General features: G+C 41.8%; 1 protein-coding gene across 9 annotated transcripts in view; it reads right to left on the reverse strand.

The window, feature by feature from the left end:
* The window catches only part of ZBTB40 (zinc finger and BTB domain containing 40), a 77,873-nt gene extending 67,330 nt beyond the window's left edge, over positions 1-10,543 (reverse strand). For 7 of the 9 annotated variants that reach the window (XM_007980113.3, XM_038002103.2, XM_038002150.2 and 4 more), the window contains exon 1: positions 10,383-10,542. Coding sequence is in view for 2 of the 9 variants with exons in the window: in XM_038002047.2 (XP_037857975.1) it covers positions 9,513-9,521 (9 nt within the window). In the remaining 7 variants the exon portion in view is untranslated. Of the gene's footprint in view, positions 1-9,512; positions 9,734-10,382 lie in introns of all 9 variants that reach the window. The other 2 variants (XM_038002047.2, XM_073007720.1) reach the window with 2 other exon arrangements.
* Positions 10,544-11,070: the final 527 nt, after the last annotated feature.

Raw genomic sequence — 11,070 nt, forward strand, 5'->3', positions numbered from 1 at the left:
CTTAGACTCTTTCTCCTACTTTTTTGATAACTTCTCTGTTCAGAGGCATTACAAGGATACCCTGTAAATGTAGTGGTTTTTAAATAAGAACAGATAATGGGGATGTAGAGCCTACTTATTCTGTGTATGTGAGACACTGCACACACATTCCTCAACCCTCCCTGCCACTTCCTACTTGTTCAAGTTAGCTATTATTGTTAACCTCCCAAACTCATTCTTCTTCCCTTTTCCAAAATGTCGTCTTCTTTGCATTCCAATTAGAATACATATCTAAGCCACAGGTAACAAGAAGAGTCTCATTTCTCTGTTCAAGGCCGTGCACCTTGGTAACAGGGCAGCGAAGGATGTGGGAGTCCATGTGGCCCCAGTGTGGCCCCAAGGCTGTGTCCTAGCCCTATCAGCGAACAAAATGTGCTTGTCAATCCAGCAGATTGTCACTGAGCTCAGCCAAATGCCCTTAACTGAGGCTTGGCACTACACAGAGAAGAAATTCAGCATAATCCCTGCTCTCAAGGAGCTTATGGCACAGCTAGGAAGAACAGACCACTTTCATCTTAAATCCTTCTTTTCTCACACTTTTGTAGTTAAGTACCAGAGCACTGAAGAGACTACAGACCCCCAACTTCCAGCAACACTGTCCTATCCCACTACTCAGATCACTCAGCCTTCAGTACCCCTCTGTGTACATTTCACAGATCAACTCCTTTCTCGTCTCCTCCTAGTGTTATAAGCTTTTTCTTTTGTCTTTGAAGAAGTGGGAAGTATTTTCATCTCTCTATTTCCCTCCATCGCCAGGGAGTATGACAAGAGGGTTAACTTAAGGAGCTAACAAAAAAATGCAAAAGAGGATAACTTCTCTATTGCTGTTAATGTTGGGAAAGAGCCTATGGGATTCCATAGTATTTGCTCAAAAATGTTCAAAGGAATATATGAAAATTTCATCCTCAACATTTTACTGCCCAGGAAAAAAAAAAAAAACAAAACCCAGAACTCTGGGGGCCAATTATTCTGCTGTCTTGGACTTTGACCTTAGCAAGTCTCCCTCTGGTTTTAACCTGACTACAACTGAGGAGAGGTGACAGCAGAGTACCAACTGAATGAGCAGCTTGTGTCTAGGGTGGTCAAATTTAATGACTGCCAGGCCTTCAGAGCAACATTCAAAAGTAACAGTACCACGCCAAACTTATAGGCGAAATGAATAAGAGCAAGTTTCACTGTTATTTAATTTAAATGTATTGGTTCCCACTATGTTCATGACATCATACTAGGAGGTAAGTATTCAAAACAGTGGCAAGCCTTTGAAAAACCTACCAATATCAGGGTGTAGTAATACAACTAGAGAAATAGAAGACAGAGTGAGCAGAGCACATGAGAAGCAGTAAAGGGGGAAAGATGGGAGGGCTTACTGTCTGCAGTCAGTAGAGAGGGAAGTATCTGAGTGTGAATTTGTAGATGGGAAGACTACTATTAGAGTCTTCTACAATACTAAACTAGTTTGAAGAGTGGCTCTTGACTCTCTCCTTTGCTTCTGCTCTTCCCTGGTCAGTTAGAGCCTAAAATCTGAAAAACAATTTTTAATAAGGAGCTATAAAGAGTTGGGGTCTGAATCTGACTTTAGCTTTGTAAACTTGAGTTACTTAACCTTTCAAAACCTGTTTTCTCAAGTGTAAAATGAAGTTAACATGTATATGGGCGCTCATAATGCTACTCTCACTTTTATATTTGCAAATTTTCTTAATAATTTTTAGAAAAGGCAGTAATAATACCTATTGCTTAGTTGTTGTGAGGGTTACATGAAACAATACTATAAAATACCTAGTACACTGCCAGGCATTTTGAATGTGTTCAATAAATGGTAACTATTATCAACATGATGTGAAATGTTATATAATGTTAAGATATGAGTTACTATATTTTAATATTATGAAAATTTAAAAGTTCACAAGAACTTTAAAAATTTTTTTGGAATGGAGGAAAGAGGAGAATCAAGTACTATGACCCAGTGAATCAATGACTGCAGACTTAGAAATACAACAAGGATGATCTTTCCAAATAGAGTCTGACAGGCTCTCACTCTTTCACCCACCTTCATTCTCCCCTCACTACTTTATTCGTCCATTCAGCAAATATGTTCTGACTGAACTGTAGGCAGGACACAGTGCCAAGAGGTGAGAGTGAGAAAGAGATGAAGGCGGACAAAAGAAGGGGATTTAGGGAACAATATAATAGGATGAGCTTTAAGGGGGGAGGTATCTAGGAACCACCTGAAGTCACATGCAAAATGTTTAGAATATGTGGGTGTGTAAAACTTCTCTGGGATCTTCTGGAGGGATTCTAAACAGAATTATTATTTTTTAATGTTAAGGTCTAATAAACTGAAAGAAGCATACAGATTTTTTGTAAGGAAAAACATGTAACACTACTGAAAAATCACCAAAGTAGCTTTGAGCAAATGAAAAGACAGACTATGATCTTGGATTGAAGAGTCAATATTGTAAAGATGTTAGTTATCCCTAAGCTAATTTATAAAATGTAACACAATCCTAATAAAAATACCATCAAGTCATCTCCTCTTGAAACCAAATTGATTATTAAGTTCATATGCCAGAATAAACAAGCAAAAACAACCAGGAAAACCCTGAAAAAGAGCAATATGAAAAAAATTGGCCCTTCCAGATGTTAAATGACAAAGCCTTTAACATTAAGATGATTTTGTAACAGCATATGAATTGGCAATCAAACCAATGGAACAAAACAGAAAATCCAGTAAGAAATCTAAATGCATACAAAGGTTTAGTATTCAATAAAGACAGCATCTCAAATCAGTGAAGAAAAAAGTTTTTAATAAGTACTGTTGAGACAATTCACTGGCCATTGAGATAAAGATAAAATCAGATCCTTCCTCAAACCAAATACTAAGATAAATTTCAAATGGATCAGACTCTTAAATGTTTTTTACAAAGTGGAACCATAAGCCATACATGTACTAGAAGAAAATAGAGTCTTAAATGTTTTTCGAAAAGTGAAACCATAAGCTATACATGTACCAGAAGAAAATACAACTGGATTCTCCATAAATTGAGAGTGGGGCAAATTTTCTAACTATGACTGCAAATCCAAAGCAATACATGGTTAAGACTGATAAATACGACTATATAAAGATGTAAAACTTGGATAGCAATAAAACAATATATACAAAGTCAAGCATATGACAACTGGAAAAATATATTTGCAATTTGTATCACAGACATGATATATCCTTTATCTCATAAAAAGAAAAAACAAATTTAAGCTACACTGAAATATTATTTCTTACCTGACAGATTGGCAAAACCCCAAAACTTTAACAGCCTACTTTGTTAGCAAGACAGGAGAAACAGAGAAGAAGGGCTTAGGTATGAAATAAAAACTTCTTGGTAAAAAGGAACTTAATTTTTAATAGCGATCCTTAAAGTTTAAAACAAATGACGGCCTGGCGCAGTGGCTCACACTTGTAATCCCAGCACTTTGGGGGGCCGAGGCAGGTGGATTGCTTAAGGCCAGGAGTTCAAGACCAGCCTGGGCAACATGATGAAACCCCATCTCTACCAAAAAATATAAAAATTAGCCAGTTTCCTAACCCAGTCTCAAAATAAATTAATTTTTTAAAAAGTATTCAAGAAAAAGAGCCTGTTTATGAAGTTGGTGATACAACTACACAGAAGACAATTACATCAAGTGACTTTAAGACAGTATCTGACTGCACATCTCAAATAGCATATATTCTAAGGACAAAAGGAGTAACAGAAAACCCAAACAGCGTTCAGTAATATAAAGGTCAGTGTAGATAATGGCACTGTTACTGGCCTGGTTGATGCCACCACTGGGGAAATCTAGGGAGAAGCAGCAGCCTTGAAGCCTTGGAATGTGACCCACTGGCCCCAGAAAGGATGAAGTCCTGTGGCCACTGAGAGATTTCAACTTGTGCTCAATACAAGGTGAGTTGTGGGAGGAGGAGCTGCTCAGAGATGAGGCCTGAGATACAGGCACAGCCAGAGTTGGAGGCTAGCACTTGCTGGACCATCCTAAGGGCAGGCCATCCAAGAGTTTTAAAGCAAGGGAATCACATATTCTGATCTGTGCTTTATAAAGACCACTGGTAACAGTGTACCAAATAGATTGGAGAGGAGCGAAGCTGAAAGCTGCTGACCAACTAGAAGGCTGTTTCATAATCCAGGACAAGAGATTACAGCAGCTTTAACCAAAGGAAGAGAAAGGACAGAAGAAATCAACAGTCTTGTAGCCTAACTATGTGCTGAAAGAGAAGATCATGGCACCATTCCCAGGTTTCTGCCTTTGGCAACTCTGTGGTGCCATCCACTGAGCTTAAGAACCAGGGAGAAGTACCAGGTGGAAGAAAGATGGCAAACTCACTGCTGCCAATGCCCTGGAAACCATCTTCTGGAGCTAATGGGGACAAGGAGCAAAAGGAGTCAAGAAGGAAAACTCAGGAAGACTCAGTGGTCAGGCCCCAGTCCTAGAAAGCTGAGAAATAGGATGAAATTAGTAGGTTAGATTACCTCTTACAGTATTTTCTCAAAATAAGAAATAGAATCACCTATTGTTCACCTTTAACACTAAAAATAACCCCACTATAGCTAACACTAGCTAACGAATATTAACCAACAGATATCAATATTTGGAGCCTCAAAAGCTATTATTTACAGTTATAATCCTTTGTTTCTAATTTCCTCATCCTTCCTGGCCCCTTTCTTTCATAAAGCATCCTCTACTGTTTGGTCCTGTTCCAGAACCACGCTAGTGCCTGCAGCAGAGGTCACTCATGCAAACGCCTCCAGGGGTCAGTTAGACAGACAATCTCTAATGTTTAAATGGAAGTAACTACTTTTTAAACACTCTATGAGCCAAAGTCTGGCCTATAAGAGTTTTCTATTGAGGTACCAGTTTTACAGAATAACCTAAGGTAAAGATATTTCCTTGTTTTTGTTTCCCTTTGGGTACTAATACAACCAGAAATTACATTTATGAATTGACTTTTTCAAAGGTCTGAGTATTATTTAAGTTCTCAGATAGGTTTTGTCTCAATATAGAAGCTCTTTCTTTTCACAGATATAAAGGGAGGGGACTCTTCTGGACAAATGCAGGGAAACAGCCTATCTTTCTTTACTCCTCTGCTTCTTCAAGTCTATCCCCTCCTCTCTTCTTCTTTCCTTTAAAAAAAAAAAGGGGGGGGGGTCTCAACGGGAATGCAGTGGTCTGTTCATAGCTCACCGCAGCCTCAACTCCTGAGCTCGCATAAGTGATCCTCCTGCCTCAGCCTCCCAAAGTGCTGGGATTACAGGTGTGAGCCACTGTGCCCAGCCTTCTTTCCCTTTTAACCCAACTTTCCTGAGTCTGAGGAACTGACTCCATCTGTAACAAGCCGATGCCTATAAACAAAGTAGTGGAATTCCACTACCTCTTCCCTTCCTCTAACAGTAGAAATGTTATAATATCTGCTAACGAGGTTGCCTAGACAATAGGTCCACATCTCACCGGTCTCATGTAAATTAACAACCATCTCTAAGGTATTTATGAAGCAGTTCATTGGGTAGATACCTGTATTACACAAACATTCAACTATGCTTGACCACTTTAGACAGAAAACAAAGATTGATAAGACTTAAACTCTAAGGTTAAGGTTACAGAGCAGTGAAACAGCACCTGGTTTCAGGGGAGATTCTCATCATGCCTTCAGTTAGATGGTGTTAACATGTGATTTAAACGGCTCTGCACCTTTTAAAGGGTCAAGGGCCTTTCTGAGATCAGATTAAAGTAACTGGCTCTCTCCTCAGAAAAAAATGACATTCACACAAATTTGCAGGCAACTTCAAAGGATTCATGGGTCTCTTGAAATTCAACCATTTACCCTGAAATTAACAATCTCTGACTTACATGGATCAGTATAATACATTTATGTGAGGAAATGAAATACGTGGCATCATAATTTTGAGGATTTGGAATTAAATACCAACATTAGGGAAATGTAAGGAAAGCTGGCTTTCTTTCCTTATCCTTCTCTCTTGAGGGCTGCCAGAGTCTCAAAACTGTATGTTCTCTGCAAATGAAATACTGCACTCTCTGCAAGACTTACAGAAAGTGACAATCTCATCTCTGAATTTCAATGCCCTTAGTATTTAATTATTTCCTCTATGCGGTTAGTAGCTTGTTTTCTCCACATTATCCAGATGATGGCTTTGGAAGGCAGACTATTGGAGATCCAGAAAACCACATATCCCAATTTAATTTCCTTGTGAAAATCAAAGAGCTCACTCTGCTGAAGAGCTGAAAGAGGCTGAGGGGTCACTGCCTTCCCCCAGGGTGCTGGTTCAGCCAGTACTCGAGAAGGGTAATGTAAATACTCAGTATAAGGCAACAGGGCATACCAATTTGCTTTTCAATCTATTTTATTTCAGTTCAAAGCATCATTGCGGACAGATAGTCCAAGAAAACAAGCCACACTTGGGTTACACTCAGTCTTCCTCAATCTCCAAAAGCAGGTGAGTATTGCCAAAGTGTGGCTCGTTTTCCTAGACTGCCTGTCTGCAATGATGCTTTGAACTGAAATAAAATAGATTGAAAAACAAATTGGTATGCCCTGGCTCTTCTTGCAGTTTCATATTATCCTTCAAAGCTAGTGTTAGCACCTGCTCTTTATTGGAACCCAACAGATGCAAATCACAGAGTAAAACTGTAATACTTTAGATGCAAAAGTCCCACCCAAACCTAAAACAGCAATTTAATTCAGGCGTGTTGTTTAACATTGCACTAACATGCCACTCTCTGTCCAGTTCTTTGCTACGTTTGCAGGGTTGGATTGTGTCTTCTGATGACATGTGCAATATGGTTACCGGGGAGAGTTTAGAGTGACACTTGCCATGCTGTTCTTCTTACACAGTTTCCTTGATTTATTATTGCTTCTAATTTCTTACATTTATGAACCCAAACATTATCCTATTTTTTACTTATTCAAAAAGCCTGCCATTTGCTTCAAAGCTTCCATACTGTTTTAGGGTACGTGACATTATTTTGAAAACTTTTGGAGGAAACTTGAAATCATTTGCAAACAAATTTTTAAATTGCCACCAACTAAAAGAAGTCTAACATTTGTTTAGAATGCCTTAAGAGAATAAATACACCTTTGATGGAGGAACACAAGTAGTTTCCAACTTAAAACATTAAAATGCTGAAAAGTGTTCTGCATAGCCAGCTGTACAATTTGGCTTTAAAAAAATTAGATGCCATTTGGAGAAGTTCTTCTCCAAGCAGAAACACTAAGAAAAAACAAGATCTGCTCCCCTCTTTCCGGAGATAAAAAGTAGTGGGCTTCTATTTTTAACTGGATCCCCCATTCTTAATTTTGTCTGTAATGTATTTCTAGACTTTTGTTATTAGTTAGCACTTTAATGAAGTTTCCATTTGGAGCTAAATTTGGTTATTCAGCAATATGTGTAACAACAATAAAAAGAAAATACCATAGCTATGAATACAGTTTCTCTTATTTAATCTGCACAACCCTTTGAGGAGGCACCATCATTCACATTTTCCAGATGAGATAACTAATCTGTAACTTGCCCTTGGGCATGCAGTTCTCTCAGTAGTAGCTGGTTCAGGGCCAGGGACTGAGCACAGGAGTGAACCACAGCACAGTGACTCCCTTTGAGTTCTCCAACATCTCAAGTTGTTACCCACCTTAGTCTCCGAACCTGCTGAAAAGTTCTTCCTCCCAGCTTCGTCTCTCCCTTTCCCCTTCTTGCTAGCCTAGTTCCTTGTCACTCAACCAGTTTCAGTTTAAACTACCTTTCTTAAGACAGGTTTTCCTTGACCACCCAGATAAAAAGTGAGTCTCCAGGTTAGTATCTCTCTCGGCACTGTTTTATTTCCTTTAGAGCGTTGCCACAATTTGGAATAACTTTGTTATTTCTTTACTGTCTTGACACTAGGCTTTAGCTTCCAGAACAGAGCCCCAGGTCCATCTTGCTCACTCTGGTAATCACAGGACCTAGACAGTGGTGCTTGGTACACGGAGACACTAAAATACTTGTTTGAGGTCAGGCGCGGTGGCTCACGCCTATAATCCCAGCACTTTGGGAGGTCAAGGCAGGCAGATCATTTGAGGTCAAGAGTTCAAGACCAGCCTGACCAACATGGTGAAACCCCATCTCTACTAAAAATACAAAAAAAATTAGCTGGGCGTGGTGGCATATGCCTGTAGTCCCAGCTATTCAGGATGTTGAGGCAGGAGAATCACTTGAACCTGGGAGGCAGAGGTTGCAGTGAGCCGAGATGGCACCACTGCGCTCCAGCCTGGGTAACAGAGTGAGACTCCATCTCAAAAAAATAAATAAAAGAAAAGAAAAGAAAAGAAAAGAAAAACTTGTTCAATGAATGACCTGGATTTGTTTACTTAGTATTTACCTGCAAACACCAGGTTAGGGGCACTGGCTAGCAGCTGAGGATACAACAGGTAAGGTGTGGTCCCTGCCCTTAAGGACCTCCTAAACTAGTAGGAAAGACAATAAACAGATGAAACAATACAGGGTGGCGAGTGTGATCAGATTAGCTTCAGCTCCCAGCTGAATGCATTAGCTATGTAACCGAGTGTGATCAGATTAGCTTCAGCTCCCAGCCGAATGCATTAGCTATGTAACCTCGAACATCTCTTCTCCGTGAGTTTGTTTCCCCTATGTGTAAAATGGTAATACTACTACTACTTATGTCATAGTATTGGTGTGAGGATTAAATGATAGTCCATATAAATAAAGCACTTAGCACAGTACCTGGCACAAAATAATCACTCAATAAATAGCAACTACTAAGTTTACTATGATGATGCTATTACAGCTGTATTCAAAATTATATTTGTCTACCTGTATACCACTTGTCCAAGCCCCATACAGAATTTAAATACCACGGAAGGGCAGAAATCGTATTTGTCTTGTTCACCACTGTATTTCCAGGAATTTGAAATGTCTCTGGTACACCGTAAGTGTTCAACAAACACTGATTAATGAATGCATGCGTACATGCATGCAGTGTTCTGAAACCGTTTGTTAAATCGCTGATGAGTAGCCAAGTTTGGGGATTACTGACATAAAAGAAAAGTGTTTATATTAGCAAGGAGGGGCAGAAGTTTGATGATTTAGCTAAGTAGAAAAAAAAAATTGCACTTTGAGATTGTAATTAAATCTCCATTAACCATACAAAGATCTGGGTACAATTCCAGGGAAGAGCCAACAATTCCAAGTAGAAAAGACATGAAAGAATAAAATCCAAACAGTTTGACCAGTGCTATCAGGCAGGGGGCTCCCAGGGACGGGCTCAATTTGGCAGCCCTATAACCTAGTACACCTATAAATATCTTAACCACTCAGAACCAACTTCTTCCTCTTTTGTAAAATGGAAATACCACACTTACTTATAAAGCGTGGTCATAAAGTACAACACCACTTGTATGAATATAAATAAAGCACCTGGTTCATTGTAGCACTAGCTGCATGGTATCATCAAAGCAGGAGAAACTCTGAATAGTAAGACCAGAAGGGAAGCCAGAGTGTTTGTCAACTAAAGCGCTCTCGGTGCATCTCGAAGTTTTAACTCGTTTCCCACTCCAGGAGAAGGGACGAGAGGAATAGCTGGATGACAACACTGATCCAATCTACTTGTGTTTAGGGCAGGCGTCAGCAGACATTTGCTGTAAGGGACCAGAAAGAGTTTTGGCTTTGTGAGCCAGCCGATTAAAGCCAAGCAACGGCTGCGCAACTACTCAACTCTGCCCTCTTGGCAGGGAAGCAGCCATAGACAATACATCAACGATGAACATGGCCGTGTTCCAATAAAACTTCATTTATGGACTTGATTTCACAGAACTTTCTCAAATTACATGAAATATTCTTCCCCCCAACCATTTGAAAATGTAAACAAAGACCGAGAGGGGAAGAGAGAAGAGGGGGATGGATTAGGCCCAAGGCCGTAGTCTCCTGACGCCCGGCGAAGGGACCTGAAGGGAGGGGGAGTGAGACAGCGACAAGAGGCCTCTGGACCTGCCGAGAGGGAGGTGCGGGGCGACAACAGGCCCCAGGCGGTGTCAGGCCCGGCCTGGCGCCCTGAGTGGGTCCCCGCGGTCTCTCTCCTCTGCATTCTACAGCAGACCCTGCGCTAGGGGTGCAGGCCGCCGCTGGCGGGGGCACGTCCGGGGTGTAGGTGAGGCGGCTGTGACTCGGCAGAGTCCCGCGGGTTCGCCACGCGGAAAGGTCTGTGTACACCCCTTACTTAGGGCGCAACCGGGCCTCCGCTGCAAAAAGGGTCTCCACGCGGAGTCCCAGCCCCGTTTCTATGGTTACCTGTTCAGCACCGATTCAAACTGCCGTTCTTTATTGACAGCGCCATAGAGGACACGAACACTCCTGCCCGAAGGGAACAATAAAGCTTTCGCCATTCAACAGCGCCGGAGACGCCAGAAGGCGGCCATCTTGAGGCCGGCGCGCAATGGGTATCAGAGGGGAGGGGGCAGCCCGACCTGCCCCGCGCGCCGCGGTCACGTGCTGGGGGCGGGGTATGCGTCACGCGCTCGCTCTCCACCAATGCTAGGACCGCGGGGCCGGCCGGTTGCTAGGCTCTTCTCTGACCTCTAATCTTAGCCACGCCCTCCTTCCCTCCCAACACGTCCTAAGGAAAGTTTTTTTCTTCTTTTTTTTTGAGACGGGAGTTTCGTTCTTGTTCCCCAGGCGAGTGTAGTGGCGCGATCTCGCCTCACTGCATCCTCCGCCTCCCAGGTTCAAGCGATTCTCCTGCCTTAGCCTCCCCAGTAGCTGGGATTACAGGCGCGCGCCACCACGCCCGGCTGTTTTTTTCTCTCTGCTATTTTTAGTAGAGACCGGATGTCAGCATGTTGGCCAGGCTGGTCTCGAACTCCTGAGCTCAGATGATCCGACTGCCTCGGCCTCCCAAAGTGCTGGGATTACAGGCGTGAGCCACCGTGCCCGTCCCTAGGGAAAGTTGTAATGGAACTCCGCAGTCTCTCGCTTGGGC

The sequence above is a fragment of the Chlorocebus sabaeus genome, chromosome 20 (assembly GCF_047675955.1).
Source record: "Chlorocebus sabaeus isolate Y175 chromosome 20, mChlSab1.0.hap1, whole genome shotgun sequence".
Lineage (NCBI taxonomy): Eukaryota > Metazoa > Chordata > Mammalia > Primates > Cercopithecidae > Chlorocebus > Chlorocebus sabaeus.